The 26,464-nt window shown below is 42.0% G+C and overlaps 1 protein-coding gene across 2 annotated transcripts in view; it reads left to right on the top strand.

Annotated features, from left to right (window-relative positions):
• The window catches only part of LOC128696723 (uncharacterized), a 101,866-nt gene extending 82,361 nt beyond the window's left edge, over positions 1-19,505 (top strand). For both annotated transcript variants that reach the window (XM_070094607.1, XM_070094606.1), the window contains 3 exons: positions 1,466-1,698; positions 1,942-2,240; positions 12,506-19,505. In XM_070094607.1, coding sequence (XP_069950708.1) covers positions 1,466-1,698; positions 1,942-2,240; positions 12,506-12,913 — 940 coding nt within the window. In that variant the 3' untranslated portion in view covers positions 12,914-19,505. The remainder of the gene's footprint in view (positions 1-1,465; positions 1,699-1,941; positions 2,241-12,505) is intronic.
• The last annotated feature ends 6,959 nt before the right edge of the window (positions 19,506-26,464 follow it).

Raw genomic sequence — 26,464 nt, 5'->3', positions numbered from 1 at the left:
CATCGTAATTCTCACCCTTTTTAACACAGGCTTGGCACTAGAAGCTTTCTTGGGGCCCATGGTGGCTTGTTTAGCAGTTACAAGCACTGAAAATAGTGGAATAATCCAAAATACATGGGAGGCACACGTGGAAACTCACCGCAACAGCTTGTAAACAATTGCACACTGAATGGTGGAGTGGCTGGGCCGCCCGCTCAGGTTGCGCTCTGGGCACATGGACGTGTTCCAGACGAACGTCATTGGTAGAGTTTTTCACCGTTGGTTAAGGCATTTTTTTACGGCAAAAAAGTGCCATTAGATGAAATTGCCGTTACTTAATGCCTCCGTTAGTTCAGGGTCGACTGTACTCTATAAAGTGGTCAAAGTCGGCAGTTTGGCCAGTTTCCACAAAATTTTAAAAAATCCAGTTTAAAAATAGCCCATAATAAACAGTATAAACATTCCTGGCACTAAACATTTCCTTTGTTCATTAGTCATGTCTTCAGGCCTCTCCTATACATATTTCCATGTTGAATTCTTTTTCATACAGCAATAAAAGATTTACTCTATTTCTTGGATAATTAAATATGACAAGGAATGATTGTTCATGGTTTATGGCATCTCATTAATTAAATTAGGCCCATTAAAAACCCTTAAAACAGGCTGGGCAGTATAGGGAGGCCTTATGCATCCTTTGGAATATTGGGAGAAATAAAATATTTTTGCTACTTTGACCTCAATTTTAAGCTACTTCTGGTCCTGAAACCAATCAAAATTACCTCAATTTCAGTAGTACATCTTCCATTCTATCAAATCATACCAAGAAACCACCAATAAAACCATAAAAAAATCATAAGAGAAAACCCCTCAAAGTCGCTATTTTAATTGTTGTTGTAGATTTGCTGGTGTAATTGCCCGCCCCGGGCCTTTTCGAAGAGGTGGCCCGGCCTTGGCTCCCTGTCGTGGGAGTGTCTCAGACTAAAATCTGCCATGGGAGGAGGTTCAAGTACCTCCTCATCTTCTGGGACCAGCTGTCTCCAGGCCTAGCCCCATTCCCTGCCCCTACGGGGCTTGGAGGGAGAAGCTAGGCACCTTGGGCTGCCACAAACCCCACCCACACTGGGCTCGAAGCTATTTTAAGCTAAACACACAGTACCAGTTTTGTTTCCCATCATGCACTGCATGAGGCAGGATTTTTTACAGTGCACACTCACCACACAGCTCACAGCTCATCTGAGTGAGCTGAGCTCATGACTTAGAACTAAGTCACAGACCCTGAACTCAGTGATGTAGATCTGTGTGATGGACACTGCAAGGGTTAAGTTCAGTAGCTAGAGAATGCTTCTTCAGATCTACTGCAAACTTGAAATGCTGCATATCTTGAAGTTAGGTTAGTTGTTTTTTTTATGAGATGTAGGTGATAGTCTGCCAGTTACATCAGTGGAAGTAATGAAATGGTTACCACTAGTTTAATGATTGTTTACAGAGTGCCACAGGACATTGGCGCTACGAACGACCTGGGCGATGACTTCACCAGGGATGGCGCCAGTGTCAAGTTTGACGACCAGAGAGGAAGTATGCCAGACTTGAACCTTGGTACCGGCACTGGTGGCAGGCAGAGTGCCAGGCTACACCTCCGGGGCAAGCCTGGAGTGTCAGGTGAACAAGTCGGAGTGATGAGGCCAGGAAGCGGAGTTAAGGAGTATGACCTTATACCAGGTGAATCTCGTCCAGTATTTAACGAACCTCTTAACAGCCTCAACAACCTCTAACAGCCTCTGAATCTCTAGCAACCTCTAACAGTTTCTAACAGACCTCTGACAGACCTCTAACAGATCTCTAATAGACTTCTAGTGAGCCCCTAATGGATCTAGCCTCTAATGGGTCTCTAACAGACATCTAACTTACCAAACTGCTACACAGTGCCTCATCCCTCTAACCCCTTTCCCTGGTCATTCACAGCAGTACCACAGGAGGCTGGTCCAGCACAGAGAGGGCCTGTAGTGCCACAGGATACCAGTCCAGCACAGAGAGGACCAGCAGTGCCACAGGGGGCTGGTATAGCAGAGAGAGGGCCAGCAGTGCCCAAAGCAGCACTGTCTCGAAGCTTCATGTGCCCCCTGACCTCCAAGCTCTCACGAACGACACGAACGAACTTTCAATGCCGCGAGAGGGCCATCTACGTCCCATATGGCACTGGAGCTGATGTGATGGCCATAGGTGACAAAACCTCCTTTAACATCCACCTCAGTGAGAACCAGGTAGGGATTGTAGCCGGTTTTTAAGGTCAAGGAGAGTGTCATTACTACAGGTGCTCCTCATCTCACGATGGGGCTCCATTCCGACAAACCCATTGTAAGTTGAAAATGTCGTAAATTGAAAATGTTGCAAGTAGAAAGTGTCGTAAGTCTAATATATCATAAGTTGAAAATACAGCAGGGCCCCGCTTTACGGTGTTTCACTTTACGGCGCTCCGCTAATATGGTCATTTCAAATTATAACCAAAACTCGCTATACGGCTCCCCCCACCTGACTTTCTAATACGGTCACCTCGCCCCACCCTGTTTGTTTACATTCTTTGTGAGCTCAGTAAGCACTAAGTCTCTCCATTTTGTTTGGAAACTCCAAAATTTCAAATGTTTTTAAAAGTTATTTCATATTTTATATATACTCTGATAATTATACTTATGTATACCTGTACTTAAATAAACTTACATACTGTGCTGGCATGCAGGTACACATTAAAATCAGTAAGAGTGTCTTATGTCTCCAGACGTCATATTAGTAATGATAATAATAATCATCGAGTCTCATTTAAATGTCGTATATTACGTTAAATACACATTTTCATTAATCCATATGAGATGTGGTAGCTAGATAACTTGTACAAGTGATGCCAAGAATAACATTTTCTCTAATCTAACATAAGAGAAAATGTGTTACTGGGGGTAACTGTAGAAAATTATTCCTTTCTTATGTATGTAAGTAAGATTATTCAGGTATACACAAATACAGTTACATAGATTAGAGAACCTAGGATAACCCAAAAAAGTCAGAGTGATTTATTTCCATTGCCTTCACTCAGAGCATCATTTCTTTTCAAAATGATGTTACATGAGAATGGGAGTGTTCTTCTTTATTTATTCTACCATATCAATGTAGAGACAACCTGTACACAATGTAACTTGTACACAAACCAGACGTGTACACTGTTTGTTTACAAAACTTACCTTCGCCTGGTTTGTTTACATAACTCTGCGCCTGTCCTCTCTCATGCACTCATTCTTTCTCTCTCTCATTTATTCATTTTATCTCATTTACTTACTCCTGACCCTACATTAAGACTACAAATATTTTAAGGTAAGTAATGAGTGAATTGTATATACATTTTATTGCTCTGGGATGCTTAAATGTAATAGAATATTATGTGTGGGTGGGTTGGCCTGGTATGGTAACCCGGCTGACTACCATACATACCACACTTGATTTTTTACAATAAATACTGCTCATCTCACCCTATATTTTAAGGTAAGTAATGAGTGAACTGTTTTTTTTTTTTTTTTATTATCACACTGGCCGATTCCCACCAAGGCAGGGTGGCCCGAAAAAGAAAAACTTTCACCATCATTCACTCCATCACTGTCTTGCCAGAAGGGTGCTTTACACTACAGTTTTTAAACTGCAACATTAACACCCCTCCTTCAGAGTGCAGGCACTGTACTTCCCATCTCCAGGACTCAAGTCTGGCCTGCCGGTTTCCCTGAACCCCTTCATAAATGTTACTTTGCTCACACTCCAACAGCACGTCAAGTATTAAAAACCATTCGTCTCCATTCACTCCTCTCAAACCCGCTCACGCACGCCTGCTGGAAGTCCAAGCCCCTCGCACACAAAACCTCCTTTACCCCCTCCCTCCAACCTTTCCTAGGCTGACCCCTACCCCGCCTTCCTTCCACTACAGACTGATACACTCTTGAAGTCATTCTGTTTCGCTCCATTCTCTCTACATGTCTGAACCACCTCAACAACCCTTCCTCAGCCCTCTGGACAACAGTTTTGGTAATCCCGCACCTCCTCCTAACTTCCAAACTACGAATTCTCTGCATTATATTCACACCACACATTGCCCTCAGACATGACATCTCCACTGCCTCCAGCCTTCTCCTCGCTGCAACATTCATCACCCACGCTTCACACCCATATAAGAGCATTGGTAAAACTATACTCTCATACATTCCCCTCTTTGCCTCCAAGGACAAAGTTCTTTGTCTCCACAGACTCCTAAGTGCACCACTCACTCTTTTTCCCTCATCAATTCTATGATTCACCTCATCTTTCATAGACCCATCCGCTGACACGTCCACTCCCAAATATCTGAATACGTTCACCTCCTCCATACTCTCTCCCTCCAATCTGATATCCAATCTTTCATCACCTAATCTTTTTGTTATCTTCATAGCCTTACTCTTTCCTGTATTCACCTTTAATTTTCTTCTTTTGCACACCCTACCAAATTCATCCACCAATCTCTGCAACTTCTCTTCAGAATCTCCCAAGAGCACAGTGTCATCAGCAAAGAGCAGCTGTGACAACTCCCACTTTGTGTGTGATTCTTTATCTTTTAACTCCACGCCTCTTGCCAAGACCCTCGCATTTACTTCTCTTACAACCCCATCTATAAATATATTAAACAACCACGGTGATATCACACATCCTTGTCTAAGGCCTACTTTTACTGGGAAAAAATTTCCCTCTTTCCTACATACTCTAACTTGAGCCTCACTATCCTCGTAAAAACTCTTCACTGCTTTCAGTAACCTACCTCCTACACCATACACTTGCAACATCTGCCACATTGCCCCCCTATCCACCCTGTCATATGCCTTTTCCAAATCCATAAATGCCACAAAGACCTCTTTAGCCTTATCTAAATACTGTTCACTTATATGTTTCACTGTAAACACCTGGTCCACACACCCCCTACCTTTCCTAAAGCCTCCTTGTTCATCTGCTATCCTATTCTCCGTCTTACTCTTAATTCTTTCAATTATAACTCTACCATACACTTTACCAGGTATACTCAACAGACTTATTTTTTTTTTTTTTTTTTTTTTTTTTTTTTTTTTTTTTTTTATTTTTTTTTTTTTATTATCACACAGGCCGATTCCCACCAAGGCAGGGTGGCCCGAAAAAGAAAAACTTTCACCATCATTCACTCCATCACTGTCTTGCCAGAAGGGTGCTTTACACTACAGTTTTTAAACTGCAACATTAACACCCCTCCTTCAGAGTGCAGGCACTGTACTTCCCATCTCCAGGACTCAAGTCCGGCCTGCCGGTTTCCCTGAATCCCTTCATAAATGTTACTTTGCTCACACTCCAACAGCACGTCAAGTATTAAAAACCATTTGTCTCCATTCACTCCTATCAAACACGCTCAAGCATGCCTGCTGGAAGTCCAAGCCCCTCGCACACAAAACCTCCTTTACCCCCTCCCTCCAACCCTTCCTAGGCCGACCCCTACCCCGCCTTCCTTCCACTACAGACTGATACACTCTTGAAGTCATTCTGTTTCGCTCCATTCTCTCTACATGTCCGAACCACCTCAACAACCCTTCCTCAGCCCTCTGGACAACAGTTTTGGTAATCCCGCACCTCCTCCTAACTTCCAAACTACGAATTCTCTGCATTATATTCACACCACACATTGCCCTCAGACATGACATCTCCACTGCCTCCAGCCTTCTCCTCGCTGCAACATTCATCACCCACGCTTCACACCCATATAAGAGCGTTGGTAAAACTATACTCTCATACATTCCCCTCTTTGCCTCCAAGGACAAAGTTCTTTGTCTCCACAGACTCCTAAGTGCACCACTCACTCTTTTTCCCTCATCAATTCTATGATTCACCTCATCTTTCATAGACCCATCCGCTGACACGTCCACTCCCAAATATCTGAATACGTTCACCTCCTCCATACTCTCTCCCTCCAATCTGATATTCAATCTTTCATCACCTAATCTTTTTGTTATCCTCATAACCTTACTCTTTCCTGTATTCACCTTTAATTTTCTTCTTTTGCACACCCTACCAAATTCATCCACCAATCTCTGCAACTTCTCTTCAGAATCTCCCAAGAGCACAGTGTCATCAGCAAAGAGCAGCTGTGACAACTCCCACTTTGTGTGTGATTCTTTATCTTTTAACTCCACGCCTCTTGCCAAGACCCTCGCATTTACTTCTCTTACAACCCCATCTATAAATATATTAAACAACCACGGTGACATCACACATCCTTGTCTAAGGCCTACTTTTACTGGGAAAAAATTTCCCTCTTTCCTACATACTCTAACTTGAGCCTCACTATCCTCGTAAAAACTCTTCACTGCTTTCAGTAACCTACCTCCTACACCATACACTTGCAACATCTGCCACATTGCCCCCCTATCCACCCTGTCATACGCCTTTTCCAAATCCATAAATGCCACAAAGACCTCTTTAGCCTTATCTAAATACTGTTCACTTATATGTTTCACTGTAAACACCTGGTCCACACACCCCCTACCTTTCCTAAAGCCTCCTTGTTCATCTGCTATCCTATTCTCCGTCTTACTCTTAATTCTTTCAATTATAACTCTACCATACACTTTACCAGGTACACTCAACAGACTTATCCCCCTATAATTTTTGCACTCTCTTTTATCCCCTTTGCCTTTATACAAAGGAACTATGCATGCTCTCTGCCAATCCCTAGGTACCTTACCCTCTTCCATACATTTATTAAATAATTGCACCAACCACTCCAAAACTATATCCCCACCTGCTTTTAACATTTCTATCTTTATCCCATCAATCCCGGCTGCCTTACCCCCTTTCATTTTACCTACTGCCTCACGAACTTCCCCCACACTCACAACTGGCTCTTCCTCACTCCTACAAGATGTTATTCCTCCTTGCCCTATACACGAAATCACAGCTTCCCTATCTTCATCAACATTTAACAATTCCTCAAAATATTCCCTCCATCTTCCCAATACCTCTAACTCTCCATTTAATAACTCTCCTCTCCTATTTTTAACTGACAAATCCATTTGTTCTCTAGGCTTTCTTAACTTGTTAATCTCACTCCAAAACTTTTTCTTATTTTCAACAAAATTTGTTGATAACATCTCACCCACTCTCTCATTTGCTCTCTTTTTACATTGCTTCACCACTCTCTTAACCTCTCTCTTTTTCTCCATATACTCTTCCCTCCTTGCATCACTTCTACTTTGTAAAAACTTCTCATATGCTAACTTTTTCTCCCTTACTACTCTCTGTACATCATCATTCCACCAATTGCTCCTCTTCCCTCCTGCACCCACTTTCCTGTAACCACAAACTTCTGCTGAACACTCTAACACTACATTTTTAAACCTACCCCATACCTCTTCGACCCCATTGCCTATGCTCTCATTAGCTCATCTATCCTCCAATAGCTGTTTATATCTTACCCTAACTGCCTCCTCTTTTAGTTTATAAACCTTCACCTCTCTCTTCCCTGATGCTTCTATTCTCCTTGTATCCCATCTACCTTTTACTCTCAGTGTAGCTACAACTAGAAAGTGATCTGATATATCTGTGGCCCCTCTATAAACATGTACATCCTGAAGTCTACTCAACAGTCTTTTATCTACCAATACATAATCCAACAAACTACTGTCATTTCGCCCTACATCATATCTTGTATACTTATTTATCCTCTTTTTCTTAAAATATGTATTACCTATAACTAAACCCCTTTCTATACAAAGTTCAATCAAAGGGCTCCCATTATCATTTACACCTGGCACCCCAAACTTACCTACCACACCCTCTCTAAAAGTTTCTCCTACTTTAGCATTCAGGTCCCCTACCACAATTACTCTCTCACTTGGTTCAAAGGCTCCTATACATTCACTTAACATCTCCCAAAATCTCTCTCTCTCCTCTGCATTCCTCTCTTCTCCAGATGCATACACGCTTATTATGACCCACTTCTCGCATCCAACCTTTACTTTAATCCACATAATTCTTGAATTTACACATTCATATTCTCTTTTCTCCTTCCATAACTGATCATTTAACATTACTGCTACCCCTTCCTTTGCTCTAACTCTCTCAGATACTCCAGATTTAATCCCATTTATTTCCCCTCACTGAAACTTGTAGGTGATATTGTATACCTGGCTGAATCACATTCTATTATCTACAACTATATACAAGTACTTACATGTCCCAGTTCTGTTTCTAGTACTCCAGGATTGTATGATACCCTATGAAACATGGATTCATACAGAGTGTCACCCCACATTGCTGACACAGGAATCGTGTGTCCTTCCGCTGTTTGGATCACTTTGAGGTGGTAGCACACACAACACACTTTTTCTGAGAATACTTCTTTTATGGGGTAGGCTGTATTGGTACCAGTTAGTGACAATTAGTGAGAATTCGGTCTGGCACTTTCCCCTCTGGTTGTGGTTGGGGGACAGGTTGTGGTGTGTCAGGTCACTATTGAGGGCAGGTATAGGTGTGGTACCATACTTTTTTGCTATCTGCTTGATGACATTTAGGCTGGATTCTGCATAATGAATTTGTTTTCCAGTCCTTATTTCATACATATTGAAGGCATTGAGCATTGCAGTGTCTACAAGGTGGAAAATCACTTTCATATACCACTTGCGACTCCTACGCACACAGTCAACGAACCCTATCATCATGTCACACTTTTCGCATATTGTTTGTATAGTCGACGACAACAGCTGGCTTTACAATGCATTCATTGGTCTCCCTGTTCACTCTATTTGTACCATCTCGTTTCTGTGGATGGTTGATGGCAATGTCACGTCCTGTTTGTCATGCCACGTCAGTTCCATGATGTCATTGGCACGAAATGCTTGCACTGCATCTTCACCATTGCTTCCACTGAACCTTGGCATATGTTTTCTATTTCTTTTCACTGTTCCACATATATCAGTATTATTCACATGAAGGAAATCAGTGAGCATAGAGCTTGTATACCAGTTGTCTGTGTACAGTGTATGGCCCTTGCCAAGGTATGGTTCCATCATCTTGCGAACAACATCACCGGAAATGCCCAACATCCGCCTGTCATCATCCACTGAGTTTTTCCTGTGTAGACAATTAGACAATGACATCCAGCACCATGCCACTCTCACAGTCACACAACAGTTTTATACCAAAGCGATTATGTTTGCTCAGTATATATTGCTTGAATAACAGAATCAAGGACTCGTCGACAACAATGTTCTTGAATGGATAAAAATAGGCACTGAATTTCTGCTTCAGGTACATAAACACTTCTTGGATTTTGTATGAAAGGTCATTTCTGTTTGACGTATTCCTGTCTGAGAAGTGCAATATTTGTAGCAACAGAGTGAATCTGTTGCAGGGAAGGAGGTCACGGAAGACTGGAGTACTGATAAAGTAGCCTGTGGACCAGTAATGTGCTATGTTGTGCTTATATGTATGAGGCATATGCATGACAGTGCCAAGGAATAAATACATTTCAGCCACAGTTGTATCTTTCCTTCTGCGCAGCCATGACGATTCTGCAACCTCTGTGTTGTCCATTATATACCTGTAGTAACTGTTTGTCTGGGTGACAATCAAGTTCATTAGTGGCCCATCAAAGTATAATTGGAAAATGTCCAGCTCTGTAGACTCATTCATTGTAGATGAATGGTTCAGAGAACCGACATGTTGATAAATTAGACACATGTGCAACTCTTGGGTATCTTTATTGAGGAAACGTTTCGCCACACAGTGGCTTCATCAGTCCATACAAAGGAGAATCTTGAAGAACAGGAGGAGAATGAGGTAATCAGTCCCTCAACCTTGAGTCGATGTGGTCAGTCCATCAATCTTGAATAGAATACGGCATATGTGCGGAGAAGGAGCTTATAAACCATTGGCAGGAGAGGTGCAGCAGTCATAGGTGGTGTCACATTTGTTCAATGTGGAAGTAGGTCATGCCCAAGAATTAGGCAAGCGAAGAATTCCCAAGTATTAAGATCCCAAGAAGTTGCAGTGTCTGACAGGTTTGTAGATGAATGTCGGTTCTCTGAACCATTCATCTACAAACCTGTCAGACACTGCAACTTCTTGGGATCTTAATACTTGGGGATTCTTCGCTTGCCTAATTCTTGGGCACGACCTACTTCCACATTGAACAAATGTGACACCACCTATGACTGCTGCACCTCTCGGTTCTCTGAACCATTCATCTACAAACCTGTCAGACACTGCAACTTCTTGGGATCTTAATACTTGGGGATTCTTTGCTTGCCTAATTCTTGGGCACGACCTACTTCCACATTGAAAAAATGTGACACCACCTATGACTGCTGCACCTCTCCTGCCAACGGTTGATAAGCTCCTTCTCCGCACGTATGCCGTATTCTATTCAAGATTGATGGACTGACCACATCGACTCAAGGTTGAGGGACTGATTACCTCATTCTCCTCCTGTTCTTCAAGATTCTCCTTTGTATGGGCTGATGAAGCCACTGTGTGGCAAAACGTTTCCTCAATAAAGATACCCAAGAGTTGCACATGTGTCTAATTTATCAGACTCATTCATGATGGGACATTCTGGGAAGATGCCACTTCCACTGGCATCAAAATCGAAAGGATGCAGCATGAATGTTGTACTTTGTGCCCAGTTCCATTCACTGTCAGATGGCTCAGGGTGGACCTGAGGCATGGGGTGTTGGGGAGCAGGAGGGGGGATGGGAGTGGAGGCAGCACATGGCTGAGGGGGGTGCCAGGAAATCCTTTGTCTGCCCACCCAATGCGCCACACGGACCAGGCACCATGCCACCCACCACCACTTCATCCTCCATGCCTGCATATTCACCTTCATGATCACTATCACTATCAGTTGCTGGGGTTTTCGATCGTGACCTCCCACGACCCTTGGGCACTGCATATGGCACACTGCCTGAACGAAGGCAACAACGCCTGAAGGTATGCTTCACTGGGGAATAATGTATATCACTATCACTTGACAATTCAGAATATGATAATTTCGTCTTGCGTAGTAGCCTCTGAGTTGTAACACTGGCAACCCCAGAGGTGCTTGGCTGAGGGTCTGGGATGGCCACACTGGCCACACTAGAGGTGCTTGGCTAAGAGTCTGGTGTAGCCACACTGGCCACATCAGAGGTGCTTGGCTGAGGGGTCTTGCATGGCCCCACTGGCCACCCCAGAGGGGATAGGCTGAGGGTCATCTGGGTTATCGTCAATATTCTCACTAATTCCTTGATCATTCGTGGCCACATCAGTCTCATATCCACTAAACTGATGTTCTGTATCACTTTCCTCGAATAAGAGAGTGTTAATATGCTGAGGCATGAGTGAATCACGAGGGTTTGCCATGGTGTTGACCCTAGATGGAGCTGAAACTAACTGGTGCTCCCATGTGGTACCGCGTGGTGCCCAATTTTTTTCTTGCAGCGCATGCTGAGTGCGCAGACCCATTCTTTCATGTCTAGGTCGCTCAGGCCTATCACGCCAAATTTGAAGGCAGGAAAAATAAAACGTAGATCTGTGTTCGGAGTGGTAGTGGTAAGAATGTAGATCTACATTTGGACAGTTTAGGGGTTAATGAATGTACTGTATATGTATTTTATCTCTCTGGGGTACTTAAATGTCATAGTATATTATGTGTGGGTGGGGTGGGGTGGGTTGACTTGGCTGGCTACCATACCTCCCACACCTGACTTCCTACAAACAAATATGGCTCACCTCTCACCCTACATTAAGACTACAAATATTTTAAGGTACACTCTGAGTGTATTTTATGTTTTATTGTTTTTAATGCCTAGTTCTATTGCTAACTAATATATGTTAGTGTAAACTTGTTATCTGGCATTTATATGCATTTATAAGTGGAAAAAATGGCATTCTGCTTTCCGGCAATGTCCGCTTTCTGGCAGTAGCCTGGAACCTAACATGCCATAAAAGTGGGGCCTTACTGTATAGTGGTCTCTTGGGTTAAGATGATTTCGAGTTAGCATAGTTTTGAATTGCCATAGCTTTGAGAGTTATGATAGTCTTGGCTCATTCTATATGAGCTTTGGCTCATTCTTTAGATATTAATCCTAACATTTGCTGCTTTTCAAAGCAATCTTATTTCTCATTGGAGCTGAGAACATTGATTAGATATGGGCAATTTAATTCCTTTCTGGTCTCCTTTTGTTTATAATAGGGAATGTTTATTTTAGAGAATTTGCATAGTATGTGGGACCACATGAACACTAAAAAACACTGTCAGTGTGAAGTTGTGAATTGTTCCACTCATAATATTGTGGGCTAGTTGTGAATTGTTCCAGTCACTGTATTGTGAGTTATTTGTGAATTGTTCCAATCATGGTATTGTGGGTTAGTTGTGAATTGTTCTAGTCATGGTATTGTGGGCTAGTTGTGAATTGTTTCAGTCGTGGTATTATGGATTTTATTCTAACTTGTTCCACTGTTTCAGGTTCGGCCAACATCACTACACGCATCATCACTACGAAACCGAGAGATCGAACGCCTGATTGCGAAACAGCGCCGGATGACACTGGATGACATGAGGGATCGGGGCGGAGTAGATGCCCACGTCAACCACTCCAGCATCTGGGGGGAAGCATTCTCAACTGGGACGAAACCATGGCAGCAGCAGAGTGACAAAAGGGGAGGAGCAATCTCAGCTGGGACAGCACCACAACAACAGTGGAATGACAGCAGGGAGCACATTTCCTCCCGGCAAAAACCTCGACTGTGGCAGAAAGATATGAGGAGGGAAGTGTTTTCGACCAGGACAAAACCTCGACAATTACAGAATGACACTCAGAACAGAGTTGAAGTGCTCTCAAACTACTGCCGCCACTGTGGTGGGCGGAAGTGAGATTATCTAGATCAGTACTCTGGAGTCCTTTGAACCAGATACACTCTACACTCTGTCCTTTGAACCAGATTCATTTTGCACTCTGTCCTTTGAACCAGATAAATGATCTAATCCATGGATAGTCATGACTCTCCAGGTCTGAGAGAAGTTTGAGGCTTTTGAAGGTTTTTGTTTTCCAGGCTCTTGTGGCCTTGGATGGGTGGCTCTGGAACTGTGGCACTGGCCATCATAGCACTGGAAATGTAGCACTGGCCATCATAACACTGAAAGTGTGGCACTGGCCACCATTGCACTGGAAATGTGGCACTGGCCATCATAGCATTGGAAGTGTGGCACTGGCCATCATAGCACTGGAAGTGTGGTACTGACCATCATAGGACTGGAAGTGTGGTACTGGCCATGATAGCACTGGCCATCATAACACTGGCCATAATAACACTGATCATCATGGCACTGGTCATTATAACACTGGCCATCATAACACTGACCATCATAATGCTGGCCATCATAGCACTGGCCATCATAACACTGGCCATCATAACACTGGCCATCATAGCACTGGCCATCATAACACTGGTCATCATGGCACTGGTCATTATAACACTTGCCATCATAGCACTTACCATCATACCACTGGAAGTATGCTACTGGCCATCGTAGCACTGGAAGTGTGGTACTGGCCATCATAGCACTGGAAGTGTGGTACTGACCATCATAGCATTGGAAGTGTGGTACTGACAATCATAGCACTGGAAGTGTTGTACTGACCATCATAACACTGGAAGTGTGGTACTGACCATCGTAGCACTGGAAGTGTGCTATTGACCATCATAGCATTGGAAGTGTGGTACTGACAATCATAGCACTGGAAGTGTTGTACTGACCATCATAACACTGGAAGTGTGGTACTGACCATCGTAGCACTGGAAGTGTGCTATTGACCATCATAGCACTGGAAGTGTGGTACTGACAATCATAGAACTGGAAGTGTGGTACTGACCATCATAGCACTGGAAGTGTGGTACTGACCATCATAGCACTGGAAGTGTGGTGCTGACTGCTATAGCACTGGCCATCATAGCACTGGAAGTGTGGTATTGACCATCCTAACACTGGAAGTGTGGTACCAACCATCATAGCACTGGAAGTGTGGTACAGGTCTGCCATCACATATCCGGCAATCAGTTATTCGGCACCAATTTTGGCTAGCATAATTTCAAATTTCCAGGGTCGCCACACCAACCAGCTGCTACTGTTTGGTGGCGCTACTTGCTGCATAAGTCATTCCAATTTCTTTTTCTCCATTTATTATTATAGCCTGCTTACTTTTAGCCCTAGCCATGGTTCCAATGAATAAAAGAAATGCTTCTTGCTGTGTAAAGTACGTACACAGGAAATTGTCCATTAAAGATAAGGGGGCTTTGAAGCCACTGTCAGTTGCCATGAGCTCAGTCTCATGATGCAGGGGAATGTGCTTTATTATTATGCTAATATCAACACTACAGCTTATTTGCCTATACAATTGATCTAATATGTCATAATAAACAATATAAATAACATAAAAACATGTTAAATACTCCAGAATGATTAATATTTGGCATAATACCGAGCAGTTTGACAGAGGTATGAAGAGGATATGGGGGGTTTATATCAGAGAAAACGGAGTATAGCACATGGCTAACTGTGATATACACTCATACTGCACCATAAAACTGAAACAAAAAAGCTATTTTCTCTACATAGATTATCACACACAGCAGCACATGTGTAGAGAACCTAGGATAACCCAAAAAAGTCAGATAAAGTGGCTTATTTCTAGTACCTGGCTTGGGCTAGCCATATGTGGTTTTTGGTAAATATTCGATTCCCAGCCAGGGTAGAAACATTGGGAGTGTTTCTTTACACCTGTTGTCTATGTTCACCCATCAATAAATGGGTACCCAGGTGTTAGTGGACTGGTGTGGGTCACATCCTGGGACACTGACCTAATTTGCCTGAAATGCTTGGCATAACAAGGGGCTTTCTATATAGTAGTATGTCACTGATGTCAGCTAGGCCTGTATGCCATGTATATATACATGTAGTAAATGAAGATATTATTATTATAATTATTTATTTCTCTTACTGAAACTTGGGCAATGTATGATGGAAAGATGCTTCTTAAAGTACACCAGAAATGAAAGAAATCAGTCCATAAATAGCGGAGTTCACTTCTCAGTCGTTAGCAGCCTCATAGCATTATATTTTTGCATAGTTTTTATAGTTGTATTCTCATTTTTTTTCTTTTTTGGTCTCATTTGATAGAATGGAAGATATATTACAGAAATAAATATGATTTTGATTGTTCTATTACATGTATTTAGCGATGTTCAAGAGTAAACAAATGATATCACTGTCTAATACGTATGCGCCTGCCAGTTCAAATTCCAATACGCAGTCAAGAATGGGTTGACATTATTTATACAATTATTACAATAATGCAGTAGTCTGCATAACAGTAAATCTTCCATTTTTTGTGTGAATAAAAATTCCAAATGGTAAGCAAGAGTAATATAAGAGGGGCCTGGAGCCATGAATAATAAACAGAAAATGTTATTTTAGTGCTTGGAATGTCTGCATTGTTTATTTTGGACTCTATTTTGAAATTGGCATCTGTTAAAATTTGTGTGAAATTGGCCAAATTGCCAATTTCTGACCACTTTATTGGGTAGTTGAAATAGGTGAATGGGCAGTTTCTTGTATTCAGGCGACAGAATAAAAGTAAGTACAGTGGACCCTTGATAATCGTAAGGCTCAAAAGTTATAATTTTCGGAAATTGTAATGTTATTTTCATCAAAACATTGACTCACGAATCGTCGTTTGACTCGCAAATAGTCGTTCATCCTGGATGCGTACTCACGGCCCTGAGCTGCCTTGCACTCCCTTCCCAGTCAGTGTGGCATTATTTACCAGTGAGTGATGGTGCCCTCACTTGTTCATACGAAATATTTCATAATACAGTGGACCCCCAGTATTCGATGGCATCGGTATTCGATAAATCCGGTATTCAATGCATTTTAACGCAAAAATTTTGCCTCGGTATCCGATTGAAAACCCAGTATTCGATACGATTCGTACGAGACGTGTCCATGTGTGGCTTGAACTGCCCCTTGTGTGCCAGTGTTTACAAGCCAGCCAGTGTGCGCACTTCTAAGGATACATTCAGTACTGTGAGGGAAAAGATCAGTAGATAGGAGTAGCGAGGGAGTACAGTGGACCCCCGGTTAACGAACTTTTTTCATTCCAGTAGTATGTTCAGGTGCCAGTACTGACCGAATTTTTTCCCATAAGGAATATTGTGAAGTAGATTAGTCCATTTCAGACCCCCAAACATACACGTACAAACGCACTTACATAAATACACTTACATAATTGGTCGCATTTGGAGGTGATCGTTAAGCGGGGGTCCACTGTATATAGTTACAATAGTTTCATTGCCGGCTACTTGTTAAGGCAGGGTAAGTCCAGCTCCCGCTATTCCCGCCTTTTCTCCCCCACCCCTAAAATGATAGTTTGATTGCTGGCTGCTTGTTAACGTAGGGTCAGTCTAGCTCCCACTATCCCTTCCCCTCCCTCTTCCCTCCCCCCCGAAAGGTGACGTGTGGGGCTCTGGTCAAACAGTAAATCACTCGACTCACAGCTCCCAATACTACTGTAAGTTCATGCCTGCCTTGTATTCTAGTGGATTTATTGGTTGAAAGCTTCACTTTTGACCAATAATAAACTTAGTCTTTTCAGCCTTGCTCTAAGTTGACTGTTGTAATAATCACCACGTCTTTTAGGTATTGTACTTATCATGGAGAGTGATTATTTAAGCAGTGGGTAACCTGTCTATCTTTTCAGCTTGGATGACAGAGAGGGTCACCTGTCAATCAACAAGAAGAACTGATGGAGACGGACTAACGTCCTGGAGACGTCCCATTTTGGATTTAATTACCTGTGCACCTGTATGAAATTGCAGGACGTAACCCCACATCATTGCAGCGGTAAAGAACCTGCTTTCCTGTCATCGGGATAGAATACTCACGGCGATACTCTGTGAAGAACTAGCCGGTGGTGGTCACCAACACCTGCGACGCCCCCCCACATCAGCAACGGCTAAGATTTCAACAACACGAAGTGTCACCAACACCAGACACCCCAATATATATATTAGCGTTGAGTTCAAATGTTATTTTATACATTTAATTTTTCATTTTTCTTTCAAATAGGATATACCTGTCATGTTTTATTGTTTTATGTTTGCTTTAATAAATAATTAAGTGTTTATCTTTGTGAATTATTATTTCGTTTTCTATTCATTAATTTTCCTGAGGAGGAGCCAGCCTGAGTAATACTGTCTGAAGTTATTACAGGCTGAGTAAGCCTTCACAAGTGGCGACCTTGCCAGGATCAACTCGACTGAATCAAGATTCAACTCCATCTCGAATCTACCATTGGAACTTCAACGCCGCATACCACAGACGATTACCACCAGCCATGAGTAATCATTCTCTATGGTAGGACTACAGTACAGGTATTTAAAAGATTTGGTGATTGTTATAGTCTCAATTTATTGTAAGTCAAGTCAGGCAGGATATAATATTTAATTCTGCCACCTTTTGGAGCTTGAAACACTTTGGAGGATTAGACTCTAGGGACCCGAGATTTTCAAGTGACAATTTGTTTCATTGAGCTCTTTATTATATCAAGGGAACTGTCATAGGACACTCTTGATTTGTTGGTGAGAAGATTGGATGGTCAAATGACCCCATTCTACTTACTGTTTGCTCGGAGCCGGCATAGAACCCTTCGTTTTAATTAATATATATTGTTTAATTGAAGCAGGGATCGAGCCCTCTGGTTTATTTACAGTTTGAGCGGAGCAGGAATTGAACCCTCCGTTTTCTTTAATACCCGTTTCATTTCCCGTGATAGTTTAAGTTATTCTTGCAAGCATGGAGGAATACCAGTTTTGTATGAACGCTGGAAGTAAGTTAGGAATAACAGGGAAAAATTTAGAATCTTTCATTAGTGCTAAGATCCACGAAAGACTTGAAAGAGAATTGAGAGAGAAGAAAGACAGCTAGAAAGGGAAAGAGAAGAGAATAAGGAGAGAGAGAGAATTGAGAGAGAAATCCGAGAAAGACAGTTAGAGAGAGAGCGAGAAGACCAAAAAGAGCGTGATAGACTTGATCGTGAGGAAAGAGCTAGAGAACGTGAAGAACAAGCTAAGATACATGAGGAACAGGTTAAATTAAGAGAACTTGAGGAAAGAGCAAAGGATAGAGAAGTCGAGGAAAAAGCTAGAGAACATGAGTTAATAGAGAGAGAAAAGGATCGCGAGCTCGAAAAATCTTGCCTTGAATTAGAGAATAAAAAGTTAACTTTTACACAACAACAATTAGAGGAAGGAGTAATGGAACAACGTGCAGTCAGGGCACATATTCCAACACCTAATTTACCTCCCTTCACAGAGGGGGAAGACATAACTTCATACATTATCAGGTTTGAAAATACCGCTACCCTCTGTGAATGGCCTGCTGACACCTGGGCTACCAGGTTAGGAATGTTATTTTCTGGTACCGCTTTGAATATCTATGCAACTTTGTCACAGGATATTATATGTAATTATAACCTACTGAAGAAGGCAATCCTTAAAGCATACCAAAAAACCACTAATTCTTACAGGAAAGATTTCAGGTATGCCACCTTACAGCCGGGCCAGAACTTTCAGCAGTTACAGGTAACACTCTTTCGTTTGCTCGACTTTTGGATAGAGAGTTCAGGAATTGATCACAGTTATGAATCTCTTCAAGACTTCATGGTTGCTGACGAGTTCCTGACAGCTCTTCCTCACCAGATACGAACATTCATTAGAGAACGTAACCTGATTAACCCTTTCAGGGTCCAAGGCCCAAATCTGGAGTCACGCACCAGTGTCCAAGAATTTTCAAAAAAAAAAATTTGTTATTTTTTCTTATGAAATCGTAGAGAATCTTTTTGTGAAGGTAATAAAACAAAAAGTACGAAATTTGGTGGAAAATTTACGAAATTATGCTCTCATGAATTTTGATGTGTCAGCGATATTTACGAATCGGCGATTTTGCCGACTTTGACTCCCATTTTAGGCCAATTACATTATTCCAATCAACCAAATTCTTAGCTATTTCACTAGTATTACTTCTATTCTATCGATTGAGCACAATAAATCGCCAAGTCAACTGTTTCAACTACAAAATAAAGTGATCGGAAATTGTTAATTTGGCCAATTTAACACAAAGTTCAAAATATTCCAATTTCAAAATAGGGTCCAGAATGAACAATGTAGGCATTCCTGGCACTAAACTAACATTTCCTCTGTTCATTAGTTATGTTTTGAGGCTTTACAAATAAATTCCATTTTGATTTTTTATTCACATAATGAATTTTTATTCACACCAAAAAATAGAAGATTTACTGCTATGCAATACTGTAATAATTGTATAAATATCATCACCATATTTGTGAATGTATATTAGACCCACCAGCTGACGTGTATTAGACGTGTGAGGTCGTTTGTTTACTCTTGAATATCGGCAAAAATTTAACATTTCTGCTACTTTGAGCTCAGTTTCAAGCCATTTCCAGTGCTAAAACCAATCAAAATCATCTCTATTTCTGTAATATGTCTTCCATTCTATCAAATGAGACCAAGAAATCGCAAATACAACTATAAAAATCATACGAAAAAACACTGCAAAGTTGCTGTTTTAATCGAAAAATCATGATTTCATTTTTTTCTCTCATTATACACAGTGTGCTGCAGGATCTGTTTTATGTGGTGCACACATACCACATAGATGTATTCTCTCATATCTAGGCCCAAATGTACCACTCACAGTTTATCAGAGTGAGCTGAGCTCATAGCGTAGATTTACGGTTTGGACCCTGAACGTAAAGCCGTAGATCTACGGGACGGACCCTGAAAGGGTTAAAGCTGAGGAAGTTGCTGAGGCTGCTGACCTGTATGCTGAGGCTCACAATTCCTATAAAGACCTAAAGGGATCGAACCCTAAGGGCAAGGGTTCATCAGACCTTAAGAAATCAAAGCCTCTAGTAGAAAGTAAAATGACTTCTTTTATTCCTGTTTGTCATTTGTGTGGTGTTAAGGGACATAAACGTCCAGATTGTCCTTCTAAGAAGGTCCAAAAAGTTGGAAGATGTTTTAAAGACTGTAATGACCAAGCACCCTTCTGTTCAGGAACAGTTAATGGACTTAATGTATCTACCATTTTACGAGACACTGGATGCACATGTGTAGTCATTTCTGATAAGCTGTTCCCTAACCTTAAAGAAACTCATTCCTCTGCTATACTTTCAGACTACTTGGGCCGTACGGACACTTTTCCTACCATCCGTTGTTACATTAGGTCTAAATGGTTCACAGGTTGGTCTGAAGCCGTACTAGCTCCCATCACTTCTTGCTCCGTACTAATAGGTAATGTAAAAGGTGCCATTCTTCCTTCTGAGGTTGACCTTTCATCACCAAAGATGGATATAAGTGTTTCAGATCCTCTTCCTGTAGAGTCAGAGAAGCCCCTCGAAAGTTCAGATGAGACAATGTCTCGCGATATTCATGTGGGATTAAAAACCAGTGATGCTACTCTCGAAAGCGAGGAAGTAGGATCACTGGTTCACTTGTTAGATGAAAGTGAAGATATCACCTCCGATACTATAAATGTCTTGACTAGGGCTCAGAACAAAGCCCAGGCTTCTCCTACTGTCCATCCTTTGATTTTCCCTGACTTCAAGCCTTTAGATGTATCAAAGGACTCCTTTGTCAATTTACAACGTAATTGCCCTTCTCTTCAGAATTGCCATAATGCCGCTAAACAAAATCAAGTTATCCAAAGGAAAAACTTTTCATATTAATTTGAATATGTAAAAGGTATCTTGTACAAGTCGGTATTCAAATTAAATTCAGATGAGATAGACCATTCTATCTTAGTTGTTCCAAGTCAATGCAGAGAGACTGTTCTTAAAATGGCTCATGACCTGCCAGTGGCCGGACATTTCTCGCATCGTAAAACCTTAAATAAAATTAAGGAAACCTATTTTTGGCCAAAAATGTCCTCAGATGTCACTACCTATTGTAGATCGTGTAAAGTTTGCCAACTATCATCCTCCCGAGGTACCAGGCAAGTACCTATGGTCAAAATGCCTATCTTTACAGTACCCTTTGAAAGAGTAGCTATTGACATCGTTGGTCCTTTATCTCCACTTTCATCTGGGGGACATAGATATATATTAACATTAGTTGATTATGCTTCGAGCTTTCCTGAAGCCGTTCCCTTAAAGACCATAACTACTACAGAGGTGGCTGAAGCCCTTTTGTCCATCTTCTCCAGAGTGGGCATCCCTAGAGAAATTTTGTCTGACCGTGGGACACAATTCACATCTGACTTAATGCAACATCTCTACCAACTTCTGGGAGTGGAGCCTCTCTTCACCACACCCTATCATCCCAGCTGTAATGGGAGGATTGAGCGCCAGCATTCGATTCTCAAGTCCATTTTAAGGAAACTTTGCTCCCTTGAACCTAAGGAGTGGCATCGTTACCTACCCTGTGCTTTGTTTGCCATGAGGGAAGTTCCCAGTGACTCTTTGGGGTTTTCACCTTTTGAACTTCTCTATGGTAGACAGGCCAGAGGCCCATTGTCAATCCTTCATGACTTATGGACTAATGAGAAGGTAAATGCTGAGGTTCAGTCTTCTTATCAGTTTCTCCTTGACCTTAGATCCAAACTTGAGGAGACCTCTGACATAGTTTCGAAAAACCCAAGCTTGTCAATGGACCAGTACAAAACCTATTTTGATTCCAAAAGTCAGAGGAGAAGTTTTAAAGTAGGAGATGAAGTTCTTGTACTTTTGCCTATCAAGTCAAATAAATTATTAGTAGCATGGAAAGGTCCATATAAAGTATTAAAAATTTGTGGGAAAGTTGACTACCTCATAGAAGTCAAGGGGAAACCTAAGCTTTATCATATCAACATCCTTAAGAAATATTACCGAAGAAATTCGGTTAACTGCCTTAATAACTTTGACTTAGTTTTTCCACACGAACTTGATACGACAACTGAAGAATGTAAGGTGTGCGTAATTGACACCTCTAACTTAGACTATGATGAAGAACTACTTGACTTGGTGACTTTTGACCACTCGGGCGCAACCAACATTAATATTAATGAATCTTTGGATGACTATAAGAGACATGAACTACTTCAATGTGTGAGTAACTTTTCAGACGTCTTTACTGATATTCCAGGTGTTACCTCCACGGTAGTCCATAAGATTGACTTAGTGACGGACAATCCTATCAAATGAAAATTATTCCCAGTTCCAGTTCACCTTAGGGATGCATTTGACCGAGAGGTAGACAAATTATTAAAACTAGAGATCATTGAACCTTCAGTATCTTCATATTGTTCACCAGTAGTCATGGTTAAGAAGGAGGATAACTCATATAGACTTGCTATTGACTTCAGAGGCCTTAATGCTATAACTCGGTGGGATGCTGAACCTATGCCCTTGATAGATAGCGATCTACACAAATTTTATGACGCTTCCTTTTTTTCAGAGATTGATATTGCGCAGGCATATCATCGAGTAATGTTAGATCCTTCTTCTAAGCAGTACACCGCTTTTCCTACACACAAAGGACTGATGCAATATAGAACTATGCCCTTCGGTTTGGTAACTGCCTGTGCTACCTACGTGAGACTGATGAGAAAGGTCTTGGGTAATATGCCAAATGTTTCAGTTTATTTTGATAACATTTACGTAATGACATCCACGTGGGGCGAACATATCCAAACATTAACATCAGTTTTGCGTAGGTTACGCTCACATGGCCTCACTGCCAAGCCGAAGAAATGCTTCCTTGGGTATAACAAGATTAGATATCTTGGACTGATACTTTCTAATATCTCTCTGCAGCCTCTCCCCAGTAAGATCAAAGCTTTATTAGAATTTAAATTCCCCAAAACCAAGAAGCTCATGCGTAGCTTTCTTGGTTCTGTAAATTTTTATGCACGGTTTATCCCGAACCTTACTGATCTTACAGGCATCTTATCCGACTTCCTTAAAAAGTCTGTGAAGGAACCTCTTGAACTTTCCGACGTAGCTCGGGAAAAGTTTAATGAGATTAAAAGTATCTTTTCGAAAGACCCTATACTTAAGATTCCAGATATTAATAAAACATTTTGCTTAAGAACTGATGCCTCCAATACTGGCTTAGGTGCAGTGTTACTACAATACCATGATGGTACTCCCTTCCCTGTATGCTTCCTAAGCCGGAAACTCCTTCCCGCAGAAACGAGATACTCCACCATAGAAAAGGAATGTTTGGCCCTTGTGTGGGGAATCTCCAAACTTAAATTTTATTTGCTGGGAAAAGAATTCATTTTAGAAACGGACCACAAACCTTTGATATACCTAGAAACTTTTAAGGGAACCAACAGTCGCCTCTTGAGGTGGACATTGGCACTCCAGGCTTTTAAGTTCTATATTGTGTATATCAATGGTTCATCCAATTATTTCTCTGACTGGTTAAGTCGTGACAGTCAGTAGAAGATTTCTTGCCTTACGCGACTTCCATATGTTAGAACTTTTTCCTCGCCTATTCTTCTTATACTCCTTGACTATAAGTCTTGGTATGGGGGAGTGTGAGGGAGAAGTTCAGTAGATAGGAGTAGCGAGGGAGTATATAGTAACAATAGTTTCATTGCCGGCTACTTGTTAAGGTAGGGTAAGTCCAGCTCCCGCTATTCCCGCCTTTTCTCCCCCACCCCTAAAGTGATAGTTTGATTGCCAGCTGCTTGTTAACGTAGGGTCAGTCTAGCTCCCACTATCCCTTCCCCTCCCTCTTCCCCCCCCCCCCGAAAGGTGACGTGTGGGGCTCTGGTCAAAAAGTAAATCACTCGACTCACAGCTCCCAACACTACTGTAAGTACATGCCTGCCTTGTATTCTAGTGGATTTATTGGTTGAAAGCTTCACTTTTGGCCAATAATAAACTTAGTCTTTTCAGCCTTGCTCTAAGTTGACTGTTGTAATAATCACCACGTCTTTTAGGTATTGTACTTATCATGGAGAGTGATTATTTAAGCAGTGGGTAACCTGTCTATCTTTTCAGCTTGGATGACAGAGAGGGTCACCTGTCAATCAACGAGAAGAACTGATGGAGACGGGCTAACGTCCTGGAGACGTCCCATTTTGGATTTAATTACCTGTGCACCTGTATGAAATTGCAGGACGTAACCCCACATCATTGCAGCGGTAAAGAACCTGCTTTCCTGTCATCGGGATAGAATACTCACGGCGATACTCTGTGAAGAACTAGCCGGTGGTGGTCACCAACACCTGCGACCTCCACCCCCACATCAGCAACGGCTAAGATTTCAACAACACGAAGTGTCACCAACACCAGACACCCCAATATACAGTGGACCCCCGCATACCGTTGGCATCACATAACGTTAAATCCGCATACCGCTACATTTTATCGCCAAGATTTTGCCTCGCATACTACTAAAAAACCCGCTCAACGCTGTTCGTCCGAGACGCGTCTAATGTGCGCCCTTAGCCAGCCTCACATGTTCCGCCGGTGGCATTGTTTACCAGCCAGCCTCCGCGGTAACATCCAAGCATACAATCGGAACATTTCGTATTATTACAGTGTTTCTGGTGATTTTATCTGCAAAATAAGTGACCATGGGCCCCAAGAAAGCTTCTAGTGCCAACCCTACAGGAATAAGGGTGAGAATTACTATAGAGATGAAGAAAGAGATCATTGATAAGTATGAAAGTGGAGTGCGTGTCTCCGAGCTGGCCAGGTTGTATAGTAAACCCCAATCAACCATCGCTACTATTGTGGGCAACAAAAAGGCAATCAAGGAAGCTGTTCTTGCCAAAGGTTTAACTGTGTTTTCGAAACAGAGATCGTAAGTGATGGAAGATGTTGAGAGACTGTTATTGGTGTGGATAAATGAGAAACAGATAGCAGGAGATAGCATCTCTCAAGTGATCATAAGTGAAAAGGCTAGGAAGTTGCATGAGGATTTAATTAAAAAAATGCCTGCAACTAGTGATGATGTGAGTGAATTTAAGGCCAGCAAAGGTTGGTTTGAGAGATTTAAGAGGCGTAGTGGCATACATAGTGTGATAAGGCATGGTGAGGCTGCCAGTTCGGACCACAAAGCAGCTGAAAAATATGTGCAGGAATTCAAGGAGTACATAGAAACTGAAGGACTGAAACCTGAACAAGTGTTTAATTGTGATGAAACAGGCCTGTTTTGGAAGAAAATGCCAAGCAGGACCTACATTACTCAGGAGGAAAAGGCACTCCCAGGACATAAGCCTATGAAAGACAGGCTTACTCTGTTGATGTGTTCCAATGCTACTGGTGATTGCAAAGTGAAGCCTTTATTAGTGTATCACTCTAAAACTCCCAGACCCTTCAGGCAAAAGAATGTCCTCAAGGAAAATTTGTGTGTGCTGTGGAGGGCAAACAGTAAGGCATGGGTCACTAGGGACTTTTTCTATGACTGGTTACACCATGCATTTGCCCCCAATGTGAAAGATTACCTAACTGAAAAGAAATTAGAACTTAAGTGCCTCCTGGTGTTAGACAATGCCCCTGGTCATCCTACAGACGTGGCAGAGCGACTTTATGGGGACATGAAATTCATTAAGGTGAAGTTTTTGCCTCCTAATACCACTCCTCTCCTGCAGCGCATGGACCAGCAGGTTATTGCAAACTTCAAAAAACTGTACACAAAAGCTCTGTTTGAAAGGTGCTTTGTAGTGACCTCAGAAACTCAACTGACTCTAAGAGAGTTTTGGAGAGATCACTTTAATATCCTCAATTGTGTAAACCTTATAGGTAAGGCTTGAGAGGGAGTGACTAAGAGGACCTTGAACTCTGCTTGGAAGAAACTGTGGCCAGAATGTGTAGACCAAAGGGATTTTGAAGGGTTTCAGGCTAACCCTGAGAATCCTATGCCAGTTGAGGAATCCATTATGGCATTGGGAAAGTCCTTGGGGTTGGAGGTTAGTGGGGATGATGTGGAAGAGTTGGTGGAGGAGGACAATGAAGAACTAACCACTGATGAGCTGATAGATCAGCTTCAACAGAAAGAGGCCAGACCTGAGGAAACTGGTTCGAAGGAGGGGAGAGAGAAATTGAAGAAATTGCCTACTACAAAGATTAAGGAAATCTGTGCAAAGTGGCTTGAAGTGCAAACCTTCATGGATGAAAATCACCCTCACACAGCTATTGCAAGCCGTGCTGGTGACTATTACACTGACAATGTTGTGAAACACTTTAGGGAAGTCATAAAGGAACGAGAGGTACAGGCCACTATGGACAGATATGTTGTGCGACAAAACTCCAGTGACTCTGAAGCTGGTCCTAGTGGCATTAAAAGAAGAAGGGAAGTAACCCCAGAAAAGGACTTGACACCTCAAGTCTTAATGGAAGGGGATTCCCCT

This window comes from Cherax quadricarinatus, chromosome 46 (assembly GCF_038502225.1).
Source record: "Cherax quadricarinatus isolate ZL_2023a chromosome 46, ASM3850222v1, whole genome shotgun sequence".
NCBI lineage: Eukaryota > Metazoa > Arthropoda > Malacostraca > Decapoda > Parastacidae > Cherax > Cherax quadricarinatus.
The sequence above is the reverse complement of the archived record's forward strand: the minus strand, read 5'-3'. Positions and strand labels throughout refer to the sequence as shown.